At 33.0% G+C, this 25497-nt stretch overlaps 1 protein-coding gene across 4 annotated transcripts in view; it reads left to right on the top strand.

Moving 5' to 3' along the window:
• Window positions 1–25497, top strand: part of CADM2 (cell adhesion molecule 2) — a 1061838-nt gene that overhangs the window by 711878 nt on the left and 324463 nt on the right. For 2 of the 4 annotated variants that reach the window (XM_072806514.1, XM_072806516.1), the window contains exon 2: window positions 24764–24790. The exons of the other annotated variants lie outside the window; for them this stretch is intronic. In XM_072806514.1, coding sequence (XP_072662615.1) covers window positions 24764–24790 — 27 coding nt within the window. The remainder of the gene's footprint in view (window positions 1–24763; window positions 24791–25497) is intronic. 4 annotated transcript variants of the gene reach the window in all.

Raw genomic sequence — 25497 nt, 5'->3', positions numbered from 1 at the left:
TGTGAGTGCAAAAAAAAAAAAAAAAAAAAAGTTGTATAGGGACATAATGAGAAGGGGGCACCTGCAAGCCAAGAAGAGGAGACTCAGGAGAAGCCAGTCCTGACAATAACTTGATTTAAGACTTCTAGTTTCCAGAACCATGAGAAAATAAATGTACATTGTTTCAACCATCCTGTTTGTGGTATTTTGTCATGGCAGTCCTAGTAGACTAATATAGTGTGTATATTTTTCAATATTTGATATAAATTATCAAGAGGCACTAACATACTAATTAATTTTAATTTTTAATTTTACATATGCATTTCTTCATTTGTTCATTTAATTGAATATTTATTAAGCACCTACTGTGTTCCAGGCACTTAGTAGGCCCTGGGAATCCAAAAATGAGTGGCATGACTTCCGTCCTCACTAAGGCAGTGGAGTGTGTAATCTTTTCCCCACTTATTTCAATTGTACACATCCTGAGTGACACGGGATGAGAACAAATTTATCCTAAAGTGAAAATTGTCCCTCTCCTTGAGCTTCTTGTTCAGGATGTAGGCCCCTGAAGTCTAGTGCTTTTGTTTTTTGAATATTGCTTTATTCCCAGAATTTAGTACCTGATTATAGTAGCCCAACCTCCCCTCAAAAATTACCAACTATGACAAATATTTATTGTTTCATACCAATGAATGTGAAAAGATATAGTAAGAGAGTTATATTCTTTGTTATTACATTTATTTGCAAGTTTCTATCTTTTTTGTATTAATGTTTCACTTCAGCTGATAAAAAAATATTAGAAGCTATGTATGTATATGTTATTTGTCCTGCCATTGTAGAGTCAAGAAGACTATATAAAGGGTATAATAGGAAGTTAAAGAGTTTTCTTAGGTCAGGATTGTAATCTTAGTTTTGATGCTGGGTTCTCTATCTGTATCACTTTCTCTATCTCTTTTTATTTCTATGTCTTTTATATAAAATTCTAAACTTTTATATTGTGAATAATAATAATATTAGTAAACACTCTTGTTTCATGATTCATTCCCCTTTTGTTGCCATTTCTTTGTTTTGAAGTCTATAGCATATATTTTTGGGAAAAACATACACTACAAATTAAATGAGCCCAAACAATATTTTTCTCTTCATGATATAGAAACATTTTGCATCCTTGTTTAAATTTTTCTTGCTAGATTTTTTTCAGGCTTCCATCATACCTTGCCTAAACTATTATAAAGCCCTCTTAATTGGTCTAATTTTCTTTTTACTATATACTCATGGCAAACTTACTATCTTAGGGTACAAAGTCTTTACTCAATAAAAAAGAATTGTAATAAATAAAGATTCTAGCACCTGCTAAATACAGTTCAGTTAACTGACATAATGTTTATTTATGGCCCTTCATTTTCTCTTTTAGCTCTGATCTTCTTTGCAATGTCCTCATTTACTTTAAGAGCTGAAAGTGAAGGGGTATAACACTCTACGTTCAAATATTTCTATTTCTTTGTGCTGTTACTGAAGTTTGAAGTGTGCTCCTACTTCATCTCTGCTTATTGAGATCCTACTTATCTTTCAAATTTAATCTCTCTAACACTCCTTCTAAGGGGGTTCTCCCACCCACCATAGTGGAAATAAATTACCCCTCACCTTTGATCTGATCCATGCTGGTTTATCTCTCCTATAACCATTCCACACCATATTGCATTATAAATTGTGTTCTCCTTTGTGAACTTAAATTTTTCAAATATCCTCCTTGTTTCTGTGGAATAATAGTAGGAAATGGATTATATATGTTTAGTAAATTGACTTCAAGTCATAAAACAATTTTATTTTCAAAAACAGTATGGCACATATAGGTGCTTTTTGTTTTAGGTATGTTTTATGACAACATAATAGAAACATATAATTCTCCCTCTTTTTAGTATTGAAGTTCCTAGTAATTGATATTTATGCATGAAATACTTTTGTTTGTGGGTCCAGGCATTCTTTTGCCTCTTGATATTTATTAGAAGTCAAATATATTTACTCTTGAAGTTGTCTTTCGGTTTATTATAAGTGTGCCATTCTCCTAAGGTATTATTGACAAGTATTACAATATCTTGAGCATGTCTGTATGGAATCATAGGGTCACATATGTACCAGGCCACCAGGGTGGCCTATAAAATCTAGATGATGCATGAAAAATGTTTCACCTCATTTTAAAAATTTAAGAGATAGATTTGGAGCTATAGGGTCTTATCTTTGTGAAATATTTTCAAAAACAGAGCAATATAATTAACATCTTTGTGACTATAATACAAGCTAGAGGTTCAAAACACTAATTAAACTTGAGAGAGCTCTATATATTGCCACAATCCCAATTCATTGTCTAAGTTTCTGATTGCAGGTATGAGGAAGTTCCAGTTAGCTACTCTGCCCATAATAGGAATGATATTGCAGCTAGATTATATCTGTCATAGATGAAAGCAATATATTTTGCTTCTTGTAATTCATTCATCGTTTTCTAGATCCATAATCCCCTTGGGACTGTCATGAATCCACATAATGTTCCCAAATGCTAGATATTGCATTTGTATATGTGATTTAACAGGTAGACGTATAAAATCACATGCAGCTAGATAACCTCACAATGACTGTGCGGCTGGGAATCCTGAAAAAATGCCGGTTATCCCAGCTGAGGTAGACATACAATATAATCAAAGTAACCCAATTCCAATATTCCCCTAATTTAATTGCACATATGCTTAAGATCTTCTCAATGGTAAAACAAATGACCTATTTTTGCCGTGAATAAAGATAAAGAAAGAATAATTATGTTTTTGTGGTGTCTCTTTACTTCTTTAGTGAGGATGATAAACTGCATAATCCGTGGTGTAGTAGAGCAATTACTTGTTTATATGGCAGTAGGTAGATATCAACATGGCCTTTCCTTTCCCTAACAGTGTGAAAAGCAGGGAGAATAGGACATTGAATTGGTTAGAAACACATGGGTAGATGCAAATTTGCAGTTATATTCTATTTCTTGACTTGCCAGTGTATTCCTCTTATTCACTATATAGTAGTTTATAACAGATGTGTGTGTACATAATTTTGGATAGCTAAAATATTATATTTAAAACTTATATAAGAGGAAAAAACAGGCAGACCATTATTTCTTTGTGTCCTCCATTCTACAGTAGTCACTGAACTTAGCATGCATGATTTGCTCGGGGACTGGGGAGACGAGGAGGGCTGCATCTACCCAATTATTTGAGTTTTTGCATTGCTTTTTTACTGATTCAATGACAACTCAAAGTAAGATCAACTATAAACATATTCGACTCATCATTCTCACCGATCATACCTTGGGAATCTCCTAGCCTAGTTATCTACTATAAAACTTAGTGGCTTAAAGCAATAGCCACTTGATTATGGCTCATGATTATGAAGATCAAGAATTTAGACAGGTCACTAATGGGGAATTCTGTTTTATGGCATCCATGGAGATCAGTCACTGATGTTCAGCTGGTAGAGGAGCTGATCTGCAAGACAATCCAAGGAAGTTTTGCTCTCAGCAGACATATCTGGTGTCACTGGCCTCTGTTGCATATGTGTCCTCAGGGAGTCAGACTCATGTGAAGGTTCAGGCTTCCAAGAGCAAGTTTTCTAGAGACCAAGATGGAAGATACATTGCCTTTCTGGCCTCTGAAGTCATGTGACTTCTCCCCTGCTGTGTTCCATTAGGCAAAGTGGCCACACATTTGCCCAGATTCAGAGAATTAGGGCACAGATCCACCTCTCAATGGGAAGAGTGTCAAAGAGTTTGCGGCCGTGTTTATAAGCCCCCATACCCACACATTTCCAGCATTCTATTCTGTGCCATCATTTTATGACTCCCACATATTCATCTGATTTCCAGTCATTTCTCTTAAAGATCCCTGCATATCAGGTCCTAAACTGGTCAATTCTCCCAGGATCCATCGTGAAGTTTTGGATAGAGGTGCCCTCTACTTTCATTTGTTCCTTCTTTTTTCTTTGTATGTTGTCACCCTCACACCTCTTTCATCTGTGTGAATTAGTTTGCTGTACAAGACCAGATACATATTTTTACATCTCTCATTTGGTATAGCTGTTGCTGGGGAAAGAAAAGAATCCTGGCCAATGCTTACTTTGTTTTGGATGTGATGCCTGCCACTTTAGCAAATGTGCTTTTATACTCGAAATTCCTCTCCAGCCTCTCAGCCACTGCTTACCTTATATTTTCATTGTTTTTCTCCTATTTCCATAGACCCTCCCCCCCAGTCCCCTGCATGCCAAAGCTGCTAGCAACTCTGGGTTACAGTCAGAAATGAAGCTAATTTACTCTGCACCATTCCGTTTTTCCTTTCCCCCTTTCTTTTCTCATCTTTGTACTGCTGACTCCTTCTATTAGGCTATTCTTGTTCAGACTCGATCATACTCACTTTATTTTTATCTGTTCCACAACCAAAGGATTAAAAATTATTAATATTGTATCAAATACACATCCCCATATTTTCATGACCTGTTTAAAACAATTATGAACTCATGGTCAATCACGTTTCATCTTTTCAACACCTAGATTATTGTTGGTTTGTTTTGGGAGCAAACTGTGATATTCTAATTCTATCATTTCCTCTTTATCCATGAGCTTAAATACTTCTATAAAGAGAAATTTAATTTCACCACTGATTTATATCCCTGAAGTACTGTTCATATAAGAAAGATAGGATAAACACTTGATTCCTTTTTTGTTTTTGACGATCTTAAAAATAACTAGTTGGTTTCCTGGCATCTTCCAAGAATTAACAAAGAAGTTTGTTTATGTTTTTGCTTCTTTGTTTTGAGGATCAGTGTGTGTTCCTAAATTTAAGCATATTTGACATGTCTTAATCACTAGGGTAATTATTCAAAACCTCCCATATTTGACCAGTGAGTGCCTCTTCAGTTCTTTTGACTAAAATCAGCAGACGTTTATGGCTTTCTACCTTTCTGGACTGTACATTTTTTGCTCCCTAAAAGCTATTTATTCAATAAATCCTATTTTCTTTTAATTAAAATGTATTTAGAAACCTAACTTATAGTACTAGGGATACTCATTGCCCCTAGATTTCCATTGTTCCTGGGTCTTTTCAGCGGCAATACACACATACACAAATAAATGCACACACACACACATAAACACATAAATACACACAAATCTATTTTTAAGACAAAATACATTGTCTTTATATTGATACTTCTGACTCAAATTTTGGGCTAGAGGGATTTTACTTACTGGTACTAATCTTATTCCTCCTTCTCTGTTGCCAAAAATGAGATGCAGTTTTTATTTAAGTCAACAAAAAGGCGGAAGGGAGGAGATAAGAAACTTTTGTCAGGGAGAACTTTCCTCGAATTCCAAAGAGCTAAATATCATTCAGATGATGTACAGGATTAGCCTTAAGAAAAGTGAAAATTCAGGACTTCTCTGACTATTCTAGCCTTTTCTCCACCCTGCTTCTTGATGATTAATATTCTTTTAATGAGATCAGTGTTCCACTGCTTAGATATAAAGGAGTGATAAGTACACAACTAGTATATATAACAAAATGTCAAAAGTCTATTCATATTAGGAGAATAATCAGTTTATCAAAACAAGGACAAATAACTATCAACGTTTTTTATGTTTTCATTTTTGCTTTGTTTGGTTTTGTTTATTTGTTTTAAAGTTTTTCCTGTTTTCAAATGAGGTGAAGTACCACATCTGTAGGTGAGGTAGGCTCCTACTTAAGGAGTGGTATGAAAGACATTGGAGAGTTTGAGAATTCTGAACTCAAAACTCTGATCCTCAGTTCCTGAGGCGTTTTACTGCCAATTACACATAAAATCTAGCTATAATGGGCCTACACAGTAAAGAGAAAGAGCTGACTGAAATAAAAGATAAGGATTTATATGTTTGAAAAGAAGCATTGAGTAATAATAAATAAGCTTTACAAGACTCAAAGATTTTTTCAAAATCTGTCCCTATTCATATGCAGCAGAACATGGACAACCTAGACTCCCTATCTCTCACCTCAATGCAGTCTTACACTATGCAATATAGTAAGAACATTGTCATTCAAAATTCTATGTAGGTTTTCCTGGACACCCTCTAAGTCTGCTTTTTTTTTTTTTTTTTTTTAGATTTTATTTATTTATTCATGAGAGACACACACAGAGAGAGAGGCAGATACATAGGCGAGAGACAAGTGGGCTCTATGCAGGGAGCCCAATGTGGGACTCAATCCCAGAACTCCAGGATCATACCCTGGACCAAAGGCAAGTGCTCAACTGCTAAGCTACCCAGGCATTCCCTATGTCTGCTTTTTAAGAACTGCTCTACTTGTCAGTCCTGTCCAGAATAATTAATGCAGGATCTTTAATCTTTTTTTTTTAAATGAGTCATCTTGTTTTTAATAAAGCTTGAATCCTAGAAGATCCACTCATCAAAACTGAACCTTAGATGAGTCAGTACTACATAAGAGTGTACATCCACCTTGTGTATGGTGGGTGTTTTCTTCCCTTACATTTCCTTTTTATTTATTGTTTAAACATTTTTTGAGAGAGAGAGAGAGAAAGAGTGTGCACATGCATGAGCCATTGTGGTTGGGGGAGCAGAGGGAGAGGAAGAGAGAGAATCTTACGCAGGTTCTACTCTCAGAGCAGAGCCCCTGAATGGACTGGATCTTACCACCCTAAGATCATGAGCTGAGCTGAAATCAAATTGGATGCTTAATTGACTGAGTCACTCAGGTGTCCCTCTTTCCTTACATTTTATGTGTGTATTCTGGCACACGTTGTTCATTCCTGGGTTATATATAGTACTAAAAAAATTATATATATATATATATATATATATATATAACACACACACACACACATACACATAATACTCGCATTGCTTTTCAGAAATTGGTTTACCAAATGGAAATTCAGGAAGCAGTGCAAGCTATGGCCCTGAAAGGAGGGACACAAGGCATATCTAAGACACTTTGTCATCTACATCTTTTCCCTTTCTAGTTCATTTTCCATTCTATTTCTAGTTTGGCTTCAACTATGTACCATGTCAGATGTTTCAGTTTGGCTCTGGTCACAATCTCTTAGTTATCCAAGCACACATTTCTGAAAGAATCTGGCTAATCTTTTTTTTAAAGCAGGGCACTTATATTACATAGTAAGTATGATGAAGGAGAAAATGATTGATGTATATATTGATATATATCAATAACAAATATGAGTAGGGTGGGGATTTCATTTGGGGAAAGTGTCATATTCTTTTCTTCAGATGAGAGGTAAGTTGGAGGTGGGAGTCAAGCAAATTTAAATATTAAATACAAGATCTATTTGTATGGCTGTTAAGTGATATATTTACACTACTCTTTTTTTTTTTTTTTCTTTTTCCTTTTCTACTCTAATTGCAAAGTTAAAGTTTATATCACTGGTCCCTTACCTACTTTATGCTTGGGGAATTTTTTTCCCCACAAAATAAAATAAGTCACTATTAGATAAATTAGAAAGGTGCCTAAACTATTTTATATCAACTTATCTAGAGTACTTAGGTGTGCTTTTATTTTAGTGTTCTCTAAGCTGATACAAAAGGACAGGGGACATACAAACCTGTACATCATACTGTACATCATTGTACAGTCAAAAATTGGCAAGCTCTTATTTTCATCTTTTGTTTCTTTAGAGTTAAGTGCAATGCTTGATACATAGCAGGTATCTATCTTTATTATTCAGGAAACTTCTTGAGTGCCTACCAAATGCTGAGCTCTGTATGAGGAAATGGGTTCCTGATAGTGAGCAGAGAAGACAAAGCTGCCAATAAAAGGATGCCACTTCCATATGAGGTCATAAAGACTACAATAAAGATAGCATAGTTTCTGTGCCCTTACTGTGTGCCAGACTCTGTTCTGTGTGCTTTATATAAATATAGATTCATTTATATTTGTATTATAATCCTATGAATCAGGTATTGTTATCATCCCATATTAGAGATGAGGAATTTAAGGCACAGAGACACAGCATGTCCTCCTCAAGTTCACATCAGTAAGTGATGAGGGCTGGTATTCTAAACCTGGTGTTAAATACTTCTAGTAAGTAAATGTGCTACACGAACAGGACAAAAGATGCTACATAAGCAATTTTAATTTTAAAACATTGGTGGGGCACCTGGGTGGTTCCATACTCAGCACAAAGTCTGCTGACTTTCTCTCTCCCCCTGCCTCTCACCTCCACCTGTGTGCATCCTCTCTCTCTCCAATAAATAAATCTTTTAAGATAAATAAATAAATAAATAATAAATAAATAAATAAATACAATTGATCATCTTGCAAAAATTTAATTTTCACATTTCCATTCTTTCCATGATGATTCCTCAATTTGTCTCCGTATACAAGGGGTCAGCTCCGATTATCGGCTCTGAGCCTTTCGTTATATGACTTCTTAAACTCCACATGTTGAGATATTTAACTAGATCTTGTTCTACAGAATCTCCTGCCATTTACAGTCTTAGTTCATTAGATATTTAACAGTATGAGAAGTCTAGTCCCTAACCCCTCAAACTTCACATTTGAAAAGTCTAAGAAAAAAGAATCTAATTTAACCCTGAAAAATGTATTCTATCATTACATATGGATTTTTCCCTCAGATTTTATTTTGGTTATTTATAGTGAATCCCTTCTCATATAATTTGCTCATTGTGTCATAAAAATCTAGAAGTGTCCATGAAATATGTATAATTAGTATGACCTCAGATTTATGTCTTAAAAAATGTTGTTTAGAACTATATTCACACAAATAAGGTCCTTTTATAGATCCTTTGTCATTTTTTTCCTTAGTAAATCTAATAATATGATTAGAGTTGCTCAGATAATCTTCTACTTCAAGGTTTTATTCATTTCTGATTCATTGTGTCTATTATTAAACCCAGCTGTTGATGTTTTTGAACAAACTGATTTCTGAATTAACTCTACATTGTATTCTGTAATAACCCCACTTCAGTATTATCATGGGTTGCTCCCAATTTTCTTTTAGATAATTAAAGCCTCTCTTTATTTCTATCCAAGTTGCCTGTTTTATTTCCCAGAACACAAGGATGTGATTTCATTCATGTTGCTCTAGGGGTCTAAAGTTGATAATCATTTTTCTACATCTGCCCTCATCAGTGTCTGCTTTCAATATACGTTGCCATATCCTTATCCCTTGGTTTTCTCTCATTAGTATTCACATTCCCACTGATATATTGTGTTTTTCTGCCACAAGCCATTCCTTGTAGTTTTCCTATAAAGGCAGTACCTTTGCATCAGAATTGTCCTAATTTCCCTCGCAGATTAGATATTCCTTATATTGACTTGTTTACAATGAGTATTTACATATGGATGCACGGGCTTCAGAATTGATGACATCTATTACTGAAATATGAAAAATATATACATTTCTCAATATCTGAATCAGCAATTCACAAGTTGGTATAGGGAGAGAAGAAAATCTAGGTCATCACAAAAAATCCTCGCTTATTTCTCTTTCATTGTCATGATGAAAAGTTGAAACGTATTAAAATTTATATATTATTTGTTAAGTCAGAACAAAGTTAAAGTGGTTTATTTTTTTTTTTTTTGAATTTTATGTATTTATTCATGAGAGACAGAGAGAGAGGGAGAGAGGCAGTGTGGGACTGAACCCTGGGACTCCAGGATCACGCCCTGAACCTAAGGCAAATGCTTTAATCACTGAGCCACTTTGGTGTTCCTGTAAAAGTGGTTTAGATAATTGTCATATCCAATACATCCTAGGGGGTATTCATTTATAAAATGTCACAGTTATAATTATGTATATATATTTGAATGTATACTTATACAAGTACAGGTATATTTTATATAATTTACAGGTTTATTTATATACTTTATATGAATATATAATTACTATATGATTCTTTACTAGATATTTACCCCTAAGACAACAAGATGACAATTTAAAGACTTTGTGGAATTGCTAATTCTTGGTAGCTGTGATTTAGAATTAATGTGTCCAGTGAATTATCTTAGATTTTATACATTGCCTCCTTTAGAGTACCATTTTTCTCTTCTCCAGGAAAACTATGTCATTACATAGTTTTATTGTAAAATAATAATTGAAAAGTATAGTTGATGTAGTTATGGTATTTCCATGAAGGTGAAAGTCATTATCCTTATTATATATCTGCATCACTGTTAATTAATATCTTTCTTACCTAATTATTTTACCTGAGGAATAACATCTAGGCTAAAGTTCATATACACAGAAAACAGGAAGCCACATTTTGAGATTATACAGATGAATTTAACATTATGTAGTTATATAAAAACACCATATTTTTATCTCTTGGAGATACCTAAACATCTGTACTTTCCCACAATTCTTCTAAAGCAAAAGTACAACTTACTTTAGCTTACTTAGTATTTTTAAAACAATTTATCAGTATGGTTTGCCTTTTAAAGAATAAGGTTTCCTTCATTCTTATTTTAAGTTTTCTAAGCTTCATGCACTTAAAAAGAATTAGAACTAAAATATCAGTAATCTAGATTTTCCTCTTTCTTGTCAATATTCCCCACTCATGTGACATATAGCATAAGAATCACCATAATCAGGTAGAGTAGGAGAATGAGATTATAGTTATTTTCTGCTTTTAGAATTTCAGATATTTGAAGATGTGAGCAGAGGTTGGGTGCTGATATCTGATGTCTACAAATTTCCTGTACACTACCTGGGGCGTCATACATTTTCTTCTACAAATATCTCAAATGTCTTTAGTACATAGAAAGATAGAAATACAAAGATAAAAATTAACTTTTACAGCCATAATGACAATTCAGGGTGAAAGTACAATCTTTGCTGTTTTTCTTAATATTATTGAGGACGCAAATAAATAGACTTAGTATTTTCAGAATAAGATTGAGTATATGGATTGGCCCAACAAACACACAGGCTGCATGTAAAGAAATAGAAAAATAAGGTTGACTGTGTGGGACAATTTAAATCATTAGAATTCTTGTGTAGTGTTCTACTACCGTTCTTTCTGGCCTTTGGATTCTAGCCTTTTGCCTCTTGCCATTATCAATTTTCATCTAAAACAGTCTATCTAAAACAATCTTTCAATACGTGTTACCCAATGATATTTATTTTAGTCAATGAGATCTAGAAAATAAGTTATAACACCCATTCATAAGCTTTAGTAAAAAATTTGGTCTCCACATGGTTGAGGCCTTTCAAAGAGTATTATAACATTGCCAAACATGTGATATTTTTAAACTCAATTTTGTCTTTTTTAGTTTATAATCTCCACCAATGACTCCAGTTCTCACTATCCAAGACCAAGAATTAAGTTGATGAGTGACAGCCACTTGTTCTGAACTAAATGGCAATCAATATTTTCACCTGTTCCGAAACATATTTTTTAGTTTAAATTTGAACCAAAGAAATTGTTTTTGACAATTTCTTTTGGCATTCAAGCAGGTTAAAATTCTCTCTCCTCTTCTGTAAATGTCAGTGAAAAATGTCAACTTTGAACCAATGACACTATATTACACTCTTTGTGTGTTTTGCTGCTTTACATACAAGGTTTTTCTTATAGTTTATTTCTCCCTAAGAGGCGGCACTTTGTTAATATGGCTGTGTACAATTTCCTGACAAGTGCTGAACCTACGCTAACAAAAAATGGTTCTTATTTATGATGTGTCAAATTACTGTTCTGAGAGTAGACCTTTTAGGTTGCATTCAGCCTTTAATTTGACTGAATTTAAATGGCATAAAATGCCTTTTAGTTGGGCCTTGGCTGGCATATTATATATCTCATTTCAATGAAAAACATTCACATGCAAATACGGTTTGTTTGGAGTGAGGACAAATGCGACTATCATGACTGATGAAGGCTTTTGATCACAGTTCTACCAACTGAAACCTTGAAAAAAGAAGAGGCTATTTGGACTGGCATCTGCAATCCCATGAATTATTTAGTTCACATTATTCATAAATCTCTTTGAAGAGGAGGTTTTATGAGGTTTTAAGGAGGAGTAGTCATAGCTGCATTGCCAGCTCCAGTGTATGCTGTAAGTGCCTGCCTGCATAGGAACGTATCCTTTAAGTGTTCCATAGCCTGTAAAGTGTGTCACCTGAGGATTCTAGCAAGTTAATCTCTGAGAAATGGAATCTGATGCCCACCTCTTCCTTGCTCCATCTACCACTGAGTCTAATTATTTTAGGAAAAATGGAGTAAGCATAAAAGCCGTTCACACAGATTGTGTGAGTAGAGGTGGATAGATTACACCAACAGAACAGGTATTATCTAACCCAGCTCTATAGCAGAGCAAGCAAAAGCTCTCCTTCCTTCAACACCATGACCCCTCTGTTCTCCCTACCTGTGCAATGATGCAGCTGCCTGGAAGGACCACTTTCCTCTCTTGGTCCAGACTTCCAACCAACTTTGTTCAGCTGGTGAAATAATTTTTCTAAGGTGTAATCCCACTGCTAATGACAAAACCTAGTTTTACATTCAGTTTCTTTGGAGTTACTTCTTTACATATTTGTTTCCTTTTCTAAAAGATCTTGTAGGAATCACACTGTTTGTTCCAGAGCAACATCATCCCTGGAATTTATAGGGCATGTTTAATAGATGGCTGTTAGATTATCTTGACTTGAATTACCTTTCAAAGGTATGCCCTAAATGGAACAATGGATATGTCTTATATTGTTTCCAGTTTTTATTAAGGACTGGAACTTCAAAATCATTTCCCAATTTGATACCATGGGAAGTTTAATACTGGTTGCACTTTAGGAAAAATATCCTATTGGGGGTCTTCCATTGGCTTTCAGCTGGCACAGGGGAGTGACTCATGTTCAGAATGAGTTTCAGAGTATGAATCACAACACATAATTTCCTCATTTAAATTTTTAAGTAGTGCTTTAGAGTTTCAAAATTAATGGACAGTTTCAGCTTATACTGCTGAATAGCTCTTTCCCTCTATTTACAGTGCACAGTATTTGAAAGTCAACGCTGGGAAGGAAGTCAGACCAGATAACCTTTAATGGTACCTTCTAACTGTGAGATTCTCTGATTTTCTGAAATCATCCCAGGTGGGATTTTAGGCTTACCAGTAGATTCAAGCAACCTGAATAAATTTACTTATAGTTTATTTAATGAGAACTGATTTTATTTTTTTCTCTAAAATATATTTTCATGTAAAATGTTAGGACTTCTCTACATGTTTATTAATATGTACATAGAAAATAGTTTGTGAAATTATGAAAAATAGCAGTACAACACAAACAATTTCTTTCTTGGTTAGTTGGATTATTGTTCCATAGATAAGAGGAACCAGTACCTAGGTAGTGAAAGTCAGGGTGTAGGACAGGAAAAGCCCCAGTGTTAGGAGTTGGAAGATTGGAACCTTCTCGATTCCTTTCTTGAGTAGCTGGGTTTTGCTGAGAAAATCTGTTCTATCCCTCAAGCCTTAATTTCCACATACAATTTGGAATTAACAGTGTCTGACCTCAGAGTTTCTTTGTGAAACCTGTACTTTTTTAAAGTATTTACTTACTTTTTTAACTCTGACATTCATTAATTTCAACCTCATAAAATTGAGTAAAACATTGTCAGGGAAACGATCTTAAGAATTCAATTTCATTTAGTGAAGTTTTTGTTCTTGTAGCTTTCTTATCTTTTCAAATTTGCATCTTAAACCAGTTTGGTATGTTTGAATATATCTTTCATTCAATGTGATTACTTAAAAAGTCAGTACTGAAATTGTTACTTTTTTTTTTCATTGTGAATGTGGGTATCACAGACTTCAAAGTAGAATGTACCAGCTTTAAAAAACAGTAATAATAATGACATCTCTTTTAACAGATATTTTATTAAAATATGAGCTGTTCCATATTATGATTATTTTACAAGTAGATATTTAAAACTTTATAATTAGCAGTATTTGGCATATCAAATGAACATGTTTACCAGTTGAGATTATCTTACAAGCCAAAACCAGCAGCTAACTTACCTGAGGCACTGTACGAAGTAATCGTCCCGCCTGCACTCAGTAGCAATCTGACATTCTGACAAAATGAGAATTCAGAGGATATTTCTGTATGCTTGCATTCATCATAAAGTATCTTGTCCCTTTCTTGAATGACAAAGCTTATTCTAAAGAGCATCATTTGGCTAAATCTTCAAACTGCCCGAACTAATGTAAAAATTAAAAAATAATACTTTTTTGTAAGTAGATCTTAATATATATTTTATTACTTTGTAACTTTTTGCTAGCCTTTCTCCTAACATATTTGCACTATTCTAGATATAAAAGACAGACAGTTCATGACATTCTAAGATATTTGTAACCTGATTGCTTCCACCTGTGAAATACAGCATGGCTTATTTAGTACATTGTAATTATGTATTTTGTAATTACAAGAGTTTTCATCTCGCTGCAACACTTTCGGGCATGTTGTCATCATATTTTCAGAACAGACATTCTTTGAAGTAGCTTACTCCCAAGATTATTTTGGGCAGAATTAATGATAAACTTCTAAAGCAAGTTTCCACAAAGCTGGTGTGTAGAAGATGCTGCATGTACACCAAACAGACTTTCTGAAACTGAACCAAGACCATTTTTCCATTCTACCTCCACATAACTAGATCAATGTCACCTATTGACATTTTACCAATTGAGACAGACTATATTGGGAAGTTCCTTTCTTCCAAGTATTGAAATAATGTGAGTGATAATACTCCATTCAGAGAATATTTAACTCAAAAAAGTCCAGCTTATTTTTCAATTACTATACATATTTATTGGCTATAGTTGATACAGAAATCTGGGTCATGTTGATTTTTTAATGTTGGTTTTTAAATTAATTTTATATAATACTTCTAAAATTAATCAAAAATTCATCTTTAAAAATATCTAATTCCCCTCAGGTGAGCCAGATTATGATGTATTTAATTTACTTTGTGTGTGTGTGTGTCTTAAAAAATAGTGAGACCCTCATCATATCTCTGAGAAATGTCATCAATATTGTTCTTGTTTTGTAGGTTTCACATCTAGATGTAGTCATAGTATATTCTCAATTGCTCATCTTTGTTATCATGCTTTAAATAAAAGTTCATCAAATCTCCCAAACCACAATCTATACCTTAAAATTCATGTTATGAGTAACATTACTACATCAATCAAAGAAAAATAGTAATATTTTTTGACCCAGAGAGTTACATAGCAGGTAACGAAAATTTTCTGGAAAATGAATTATAAAAAAAATCACCAACTATATGAATATAAAATAAAAATGTTAAATAGAAGGCAAAGGCAAAGAAGCAAGAAAAGAAGCTGCTAAGGTTCTCCATTAGACCCACTGCACTCACATATCAACAGCCAAGTATTTACTCACCTATCTACAATTGATTCAGTAATCTGATTTAATCTCCTGTCACTTATAAAGGCTATAAGAAAAAAAAATAGCATCTATGAGTCAGAAAGTCTTGATTATATGACGTAACAGTGAAAACTGTTAGAGATTAAAGAATTTGAAAGTGACATTTCTAAATGATCACACTCCCTGCATTTGGTTTATGGAAGTGATGTACTATAAATAGGCATGTAAAGAGGCCTTAAATTAGCATGCCTTAAATACTGAATGTATGTTAAGTGTGTGTATTCTGGGTCTGAGCTCTTTTCCTGAGGATACTTAATTTTAGGGAATCATGATCCTACCTGAAGTATACCTCAGGATTAGACAAGAGAGGCAACAGTGGCTGTGCACAGTATTCTGGAAGTTACCTTTCACCTTGCAGGAACTCCTTATTGGGGTGACTTGGGGCGATAACAAGTATTTCTTGATCATATGCTCATGCATGGAGGGGCTTGACTTTTCCAGCTACGCTAAAATGATTATCTTTGGATCCCCTGGGAATTGAGCAAGTTACCTGAACTATGCTGGAGCAGATTAGATAGATTCCTTTGAATTATTCCTAACCATATCTTCCATTTGCACAGCTTTTCCAGAATTAACCCATTATCTGGTGATTAAGAGTTAGGGAACAATGAGTCTGAGTTCTTCATAACTCTTTGCTGGAATGCTATAGGCAAATCAGCACATGGTTCTGAATTGCACATCCCTCTCTATACATCTTCCAAAAAATGTCTTATGAAAATATTTGACTATTTTTGTCAAATATCTTTTCTGTTTCTGTCCCTTGACCCATCTCTTGTCACTGCTTTCCTTGAGCTGAAACTATAAACCGCTGAATCAGTATAAGGCCCTGGTGGTACCGATCCTCTCTGCCTTCGCATCAATGAAGACCAGTCATCCATTACAATTGCAAAACTGTTGTAAGTCAATGAATGTGTTGACTAGACGATACTGTTTCTCTAATTGACAACCATTCTTTACATTAATCCAGAGTCCAGCAGTTATTCTTCCTAGATGGAAATAAAAGTATAATAATTGCCAGTGGTATAATAAGAAATGAATAAACTGTTATATGTGCATATGATCACACAAAATTATTACATAATATTGTATTCTGGGTACATACACCTGCACTAATATACACACATATTGTCAATAGAGAATGGTTATGTCATATAATATTCCCATAGCATCTTCTGCCTTAGAATGTAAATGTAAATGTCATACTATTAATGGTTGTATATGACAATTAGAAAACGTTAGTGGCTCAGAAAGGATTCAAACAAGCACCTATAGTTGTTTTACAATTTTACCATTACGGTTTATGAGCATAAAATAATCATTTACTTTGCATATGTTTAAATTAGTAAAATAGGATACATTTTAAGTTAAATTATTGAGTAAAAAATTCTAAGTAGAGTAGTAATTTAATAGGAAAAAAACCTGAAAATAAATTTATCCCTTAAAGTGAATCACTGAGGAGCTGGGGAATACTAATCTCCAAGAACCTACTTTGTTCCAGTTGTAGATTTAGGTTATTATAAAATAGCTTCCTGGTTTGGTAACATAGACATAAAATATAACTTCAAAGGATAGCTATGTACTTTATTTATTGAGAACCTTTTATTCTGGTAGTGCCTCAAAGCTTTCATAATAATATATGACTGATACATCTAAGGGTTTGCATTTATTTTATAGTCTCTTCTAGAGGCATGAGTTTGAGTCTAATTTTTTACAAAGCCTTGAAAACTTATCCTTATTCCTATCACAGTGAAAGTCATAAGCCTACAGGGAAGTATGGAATATAGCATAAGAAAAAGAGATTTATAAATTAGTAGTGACTCATGAAGTTTAAAGAGATTTTTGAGAGCAAAAGAAATAAATATAGAATAGGGGAGTGTAAATATTTTATAGGTAAACTATCACTGCTAGAAGAATGGAAACAGAGAGAAAAAATACAAAATAACAGTTATTTTGATATGTATAATTAACTTAATATTTATAGACCGAGGAAACATGGAAAAGAAATAATTACATAGATTCCTTTATTCTCAAAATATGCATGGATAAAGTAGTTACAAGTTCAAAATAAGCCTCTGTAGAAGTGAAATGGATATTTCATAGAGGAAATTAATGTGTTCTACATGTTAAAGACTACATTTCATAATCCAAAATTATTTCAATGGAGCCTGTTAGCCTTACACATACCATAAATAATTTATTCACATGATAAACTGACCACATTTAATATAAAAAATAAATAGGCAATATCGTGCTGTTTTATATACACTATTATATTTAATCATATTATAAGAAAAGTGGTATTGAGAAATGATAATATTTAAAACAGAAATAAGCCCAGATATTTAACTATTTTTTTTGATATTTAACTATTTTAAAGATTTTTAAAGACTTTTTAATTACCAGAAATTTTTAAAAAATATTTATTTATTTACTCAGAAAGAGAAAGAGGCAAAGACATAGGCAGAGGGAGAAGCAGGCTCCATGCAGGGAGCCTGACGTGGGACTCGATCAGGGATCTCCGGGATCACACCCCAGTCTGCAGGCGGCGCTAAACCACTGCGCCACCGGGGCTGCCCTAATTATCAGAAATTTTAATCATGAACAAAAATAAAGAGAAAATATAATAAGGAAGATGCATCCCAAGATTACTTTGAAAATAATCCAGGCAAATCATTTTTATAAATGTTTAATTTTATAAAAAGATAATGACTTAAAAACATGATCAAATAGTATAATCCCATCTCAATATTATGAATAATTTCTTAACATCATAAAATATCCAGTGCTTAGATCAGGATCCAAAGTAGTTTGTACATGGCAGTTATTTTGGTATGTCCCTGAGATTCCTTTTTCAATTTTTTTCTCCTTTTTTTTTTTTTTCTTTTTTGCCATGGAGTATATTTGCTAAAGGAGCCAAATGCCAAAATTGCTTCTAATTGCATCGATTTGATGGGGTTTTGTTTCGTTTTGTTTTGTTTTTGTCCCCTGTTTTTCTTGGACATTGGAAGTTCAGTGTAGAGGCATAATCCCATCCAAATTTGATTATTTTGACAACAAAACAAAACAAACAAACAAAAAACCACCTTTCTTAAATGGCATTGTGTCCTTCCATGGGAAAGGTATATAACGTTTGGTAATCTCCCTTTTAACGATGATAGCACAAATGGTGGTAGCTGCCTACATATGAGAACTTGTTAGGGACTATAGAATGGTGATTTTCAATTTCTATCACTTCCTCTTCATTCACTGTCTGGTTTATTTGTATGAAGGGAAATTTCCACCCATCAAATATTTGGTTACTTTGCAGTATAACTTCTTTAGCAGATATATCTTTCTCAAGCAATTTTTTTTTTTTTTTTTTTTTTTTTTTTTTTTTACTATTTCCTACTATAAAATTTGTGTGGTTGAGAAAGAAAAAACTTGTGAAGGAAATTAGATTCTGTCACATGTTTTCAAGTCTTCAAATTCTAATGAGCCTTAGAGGAAAATTCTAATGTTTAGACCATGTTAGTTGATAGCTAAGAAAGATGTTATTTAAAATAAATCTCAAGTGATTAGTGAAAGAACGTGTTTAGTTTTGTGTTGGATGATTGAAGAAAAAAAAAATGAGAAAAGGGGAAATGTAGGTGGTTATCTAGACCTGAAAATGCAATTATTTAAATTTCCATAACTTGAAAGACTGTACAAATGTGTTAAGTATCTAATAAAGTAAATGTACTAGTGCTTTCCCTTCTCAAATCAGTGTGATTCCCTTCTTTGTAAAAAGGAATCAAACTCACATGTATTGACTAGCACTACTACATTGCTATACTGTATCTAATGACTGCATTTTGATGTAGCAGATTTTAACATATATGTGTTAATCCAGCCTGGCGTTTTTGATGTAAATTTGTGAATAGTTTTGTGACCTAGGAAAAGTAATTTATCCTCTCTGGATCTCAGTTTTGTAATATTTTAGATCTCTTGGTTTTCACTGTATTTCTTCTAGAAAGTAGTGGCAGTGTGTTCTCTTTTATTTTTACAATTTGAACATATATATGAGTAACTTTTTAATGTTTAAAAAATTATATTGCATAGTATCAATCAGTGGCAATTAATTTTGTTTATTTTGTTTTGTTCCATTGCAGATAAATTTGGGGCAAGGGAAACATCTAATATATCTGAATATGAAGTCATAGATGTTAGTAACCTCTTTCTCCTTAGAAAGTCTAAACACTTTTTTAAGCTCATGGATTCCCTATTAAGAAACAATGATCCTTTATCTATAAATTTGCTTATGAAAGGAAGAATACCAAACACTAGGTTAAAATATCAAAATATTTCAAAAAAAAAACAAAACTACATAATCTTGAAATGAAAAGATCCACACTACTTTAGCATTAGCTCTCTGTGAATAAATACCAGTAATATCCTTGCTATCTATTTACTAAATGCTTTGTTGCTAATTTTTCAGCAAACATTTCTACATGTCACCACAAATTCAATATATTCAATACTATTTAATAATAAAATATATCACCCTTTGTTACGACAGTAAATCTTAAAATAAGAAGTAGGGATTAAAAGAATATGTGACTAGGTGATGTCAATTTTGAAGTAAGTAAAATTTATCTAATCTCCCCTGAGTAGGCCCTCATACCCTATTTATAGTTCTTGAACTTCATTTTAAGAAACACTGTCTTAGATTCACAAAATACTTTGCAAAATTATTAGGGATATCTTTCAGATAGAAAATAAAGTGATTCAGTGTAACCAAATTATTACCATATTCAACTATTTGTATTCTTACTTTTTTATCATTTATACTGGAGGTTCTAAAGATGAGTCTTATTAATATAATACCTAATATTCACTAACTATTCAGCAATCATATATAAATAGCTGTGATAGTTCTATTAACATTCCCACTTTTCTTCAAAAGCTATATACCCAAGTTTTCACATTATTAATATAATAGTAGTTACAAATTTAATATTTAACTAATCATCTCTGCAAAAATAGTATGAACAACTATAATGTTACACTTACAAATTGCTGCTTTTAGTATAAATGTGAGAAATGTGGATGTCATATCTAAAACTTCTCTCTGGTCAAAAGTACCTTCATTTTCTTTCTTTTTATTTTAACTATGAAAGTTAAAATTGCATTTTTAAGATAATTTACAGTCACTTTTGGGTGGTGTGCAATGTGCACTTTACAATTGACTTATAATTGGGCTATGCTGACAATGGAAAATCTTACAAGTATTGAACATGACATTTATGGCAGTGCTGCTGTCATCTTGGCTTCTTTTATTGAATATGCAGAGAATTATAATTGGGCTAACAAGCCTGGTAGCCTGGACTCTTTCCAATTATATTAACCAGCCTAGTCGAGTATTAGCTGCCTGAACACACAGAAACAGGCATATAGCTTTTGTTTTCCTTTCTATTCTATGTTGGTTTTTACCCAATATTTAGGAATACAATCATCTGCCCTCATTTAATGTTTGAGAACTCTCAATAATTTACCTCCACTAAGAAAAGTAAAGATTATCCTTTTCTATTTTTATTTATCTTTTTATTTAATTCAATACAAATCTTTGTGAATATTGGCTGTACATGTTACATATTAAATTCCAATTATGGTCTCAAATATTTCTAAGGGTATTTGATAATTTTTCTTTCAATTCATGCTAAAGATTTTCGGTGATAAATTTGAATATGAAGCAAAATTTCTCTTCATATGAACAAATAAACACTGGTGCATTGAAATATTTTCTTTGGAATTGAGGCAAATAACTTTTTGCATATTCTAACAATGTGTTTCTGCTTTGTTCAGTCTTAAAAATAATACAAAAGAGGAAAATAATTCTTAGTGATTAGAATTTTGAAATCTACCAAACTTCTACCAAGAAACTAAAAACTGAATTTTAATTGAGCAACGTATAGTAAGAAAAGTTAAATGCAGCAGTTTAAAAGAATCAAGGGAGTTTGTAATGTACCATTTATTTGAAACACTGGATTCTATTGTTTTCTTTACCTTTTTTTCTCTTTTTCTGGTTTCTTCTTATTTTAGAGCATTCAGTAGACTTGTGCATTTCTTCTCCAAAGAATCCCAATTCTTCCATCTGCAATATTTAAAGTCTTCATCTTTGTCAGTTTTTTTTGTCTTTTCTGAATAGAATTATGAAAACAACCCACAGATCTCCCCTACAGAAACAAAACGCCACTATAATACATAAGGGACACGACATAGGGTGTGCGTTGCAGTATTGTTAGTAGCAGAAAAAATACTTTACGAAGCACCTGATTGTTTATCAATAGGGAAATAGTCTCACATTCATAGAGCCTATGGGAAAATATGTAACTGTTAAAATAGTGAATAGAATGCCATGCATCAACCTGGAATATGTGAAGGAAAACAGACTGCAAAGTAATGTGTATGATCCTGTTTGGGGAAACAACATGCACAGAATATGTATGTCACTGGCTTTTATAAGAATTGCAATATTTATTTTCCACCAATAGAAAACTGTTTAGAGATATCTAATTATGCCTTGCATCTACAAGTCTTCCTTTGAACAAGAAAGTTGCTCCTGTATGACTCCTCTAATTTCCTCATTAAGTTTTACTTCTGCCCCAAATAGTGTTTGCCACTAGATAAAAATAAATCAAAATTTCTACCTCCTAATGGGAATAATGCCATTCAAAGTAATGGAGTTTTCTAGTTTTATATCTATGTGGTCAACCAAATATCAAAATGCTAAATTACAAGTATCAAATAGCCAAATTCTAATGAATCATGCGATTTTGATTTGGCTCTGTAGATTTGATATTTGCAGTTCAGTTGGCAACTCAGTGCCTTAAATTCCAACCTTAGATCACAGATTTTGAAATCAGACATAGCTAGGATCAAATCCCAAATTTGCTTCTTTCCAGCTGTGTCGTAGTCAGCAAGTAATTTGACTTTTCTAAGTCCCAGTTACTATATATGTAAGACAAGATAAAACTTACTTTTTTTTCTCCAAATTTTTATTTAAATTCTAGGTAATCAACACATAGTGCAATATTTGTTATTGCAAGAGTAGAAATCAGCGATTCATTACTAACATAGAGGACCGAGTGTTCATCATAACAAGTGCCCTCCTTAATACCTATCGCCCATCTATTCCATCCCCCACCCACCTCCCTTCATTAACCCTCAGCTTGTTCTCTATCTTTAAGAATCTCATATGATTTGTTTCCCTTTTTCTTTTCCCCCTCCCATCTGTTCATCTGTTTCTTAAATTCCATGTATGATTGAATCATGTTATTTGTCTTTCTCTGACTTATTTCACTTAGCATAGTACACTCCAGCTCCATCCACATCATTGAGAATGGCAAAATTTCATTCTTTTTGATGGCTGAGTAATATTCCATTATAATATATATATATATATATATATATATATATATATATATATATACTACTTTTTTATCCATTCATCAGTCAATGGACATTTGGGATTTTTCCATAGTTTAGCTGTTGTTTATAATGTTGCCAAAAAAGTCATGGTGCATGTATGCCTACAAATCTGTATTTTTTTATCCTTTGGGTAAATATCTAGTAGCACAATTGCTAGATTATAGGGCAGTTCTATTTTTACCTAACCTCCATACTGTTTCAGAGTGGTTGTACCAGTTTGCACTCCCACCAACAATGCAAGAGGATTCTCCTTTCTCTGCATCCTTACCAACACCTGTTGTTTTCTGGATTGTTAATATTAGCCATTCTGACAGGTGATAGGTGTTAGGTGATATCTCATTGTAGTTTTGATTTATATTTCCCTGATGATGAGTGATGTTGAGCATCTTTTCATGTGTCTATTAGCCATCTCTATGTCCTCTTTGGTAAAAATGTCTATTCGTGTCTTCTGCCCATTTTTTAATTGGATTCTTTGTTTTTTGGATGTTGAGTTTGATACATTTTTTTAAATAGATTTTAGATGCTAACCCTTTATCAGATGTGTCATTTGTAATCTTCTCCCATTCCAAAAGTTGTCTTTTAGTTTTGTTGATGATTTTCTTCACTCTGCAGAAGATTTTTATCCTAATGATGTCCCAATAGTTCGTTCAATTTTGCTTTTATTTCCCTTGTCTCCGGTGATATATCTACTAAGAAGTTGCTATGGCTGAGGTCAAAAGGTTGCTGCCTGTATTCTCCTCCAGGGTTTTCATGGTTTCCTAACTCACATTTAGGTCTTTCATCCATTTTGAATTTATTTTTGTGTATACTGTATGAAAGTGGTCTAGTTTCATTCTTCTGTATATTGCTGTCCAGTTTGCCAACACCATTTGTTGAAGAGATTTTTTCCATTGGGATTACTTCCTGCTTTGTCAAAGATTAGTTGAACATAGAGTAGTGGGTCCATTTCTGGGTTCTCTGTTTTGTTCTATTGATCAATGTGTTTTTGTGCCGGTATCATACTGTCTTGATGACTATAGCTTGTAATATGATTTGAAGTCTGGAATCATGATGCCCCAACTTTCCTTTTCTCTTTCAGGATTGCTTTGGCTTTTTGTTTTTTGTTTTTTGTTTTTTGTTTTTTGTTTTTTGTTTTTGTTTTTTGTGATTCCAGACAAATTTTAGGATTATTTTTTCTAGCTCTGTGAAAAATGCTGGTGGAATTTTGATACAGATTGCATTAAATGTGTAGATGGCTTTGGGTAGGGGAGACATTTGAACAATGTTTGTTCTTCCAATCCATGAGCATGGAATGATTTTCATTTCATTGTGTCATCTTCAATGTATTTCCTAAGTATTCTAGTTTTCAGAGTACATAACTTCTTAAAGTTGTCATTATTAAGTAGCAGATGTGTGGAAAATACTCAACCTCAGGTTCTGGCATTTAGTAAGCACTCAATAATTGTCAGGAAACTTCTGGGTTAGATATTAATTGTTAAGTAATATAAAATATATTTAAATTATATGCAAGTATTTCTTTAATTGAATTAACTAAAGTTAAGATGGACATAGAGAAAGAAAAGATTTACAATCCTTAAGTAATTTATGTAGTCCTTATGGTGTTTGGGATTTGCACTGTGTGTCTCCTATCTATTTTACTCTTTCTTATTCAAAGACTTTAATCATATACTAACAAAATATAACCAAATGTCATTTTCTTAATTATAGATTCTATTCATCTGAAGTATGTTGATTAAGTAATCAGAAATATTATCTTTTTAGGCTTTAACTAATAGTAATAACATATCTCTTTTTCCTACTAGACACTCTGTCTAATATCTAATGTTTATTTTCTTCTTCTTGTGCAATCTTTCCTTGGAACCAGCGGCTGCTTCAAAGAATAAAGTTAAAGGTGAGCTCCTATCCATTCTGCATGACTCATCATGATTCATTTTTCTACTCAAACATCTAAGCCCTCTTAATTGATGGAGCCAATTCTGTTGTAATAATGCTAGTTCAGTGTGCTGATGTTAGCCATAAATTCCTACAGATATAAATATATATTATTTCAAGTATTTGGTTTCTGGTATACGTCTATATTTGCATGTTTGTAAGTTTGTTTTCTTGTTTTACTTCTCACTTTATTCCAAGTGGAATATGATGCTTTTGTGCACCAACATTGTGCACAAACATGTGCCTGTGATCTTAGTTTCCTTGATAAAATTGTGAATTGGAAAAAAAAAAAGCATAAAATAAAGATGATAGAAAGTCTTGAAAGTAAACAAGCCTTCATAGAATTATGTGAAAAGAAAAAAATCCTCTAAAAAATGATTATTATATACAATACATTTCTATTTGACTTTTCTTCCATTTCCTAGTTGCATTAAGTTTGTATTTGCTGGAATTCTGGGAATATAATTTCATAAGTGAGGATGTGCTTGTGTAATGCCAGAATATCTCCCTTAAAGGAAAAAAGACTTTTGGCTCAATGTGTTGTTATGGCTTTGAAAAATATTCAAAATATATAGATACTTTGTCATAGGTTTATAGTTTATATGGTGTGATTTTTATGCTCTCAAGAGCAATCTGCATATTTATTTTTTCTCCTTTTTGCATAGC

The sequence above is a fragment of the Canis lupus genome, chromosome 30, assembly GCF_048164855.1.
Source record: "Canis lupus baileyi chromosome 30, mCanLup2.hap1, whole genome shotgun sequence".
NCBI classification, from domain to species: Eukaryota; Metazoa; Chordata; class Mammalia; order Carnivora; family Canidae; genus Canis; species Canis lupus.
Note: the sequence above shows the minus strand (reverse complement) of the source record. Positions and strands in the feature narration are given on the sequence as shown.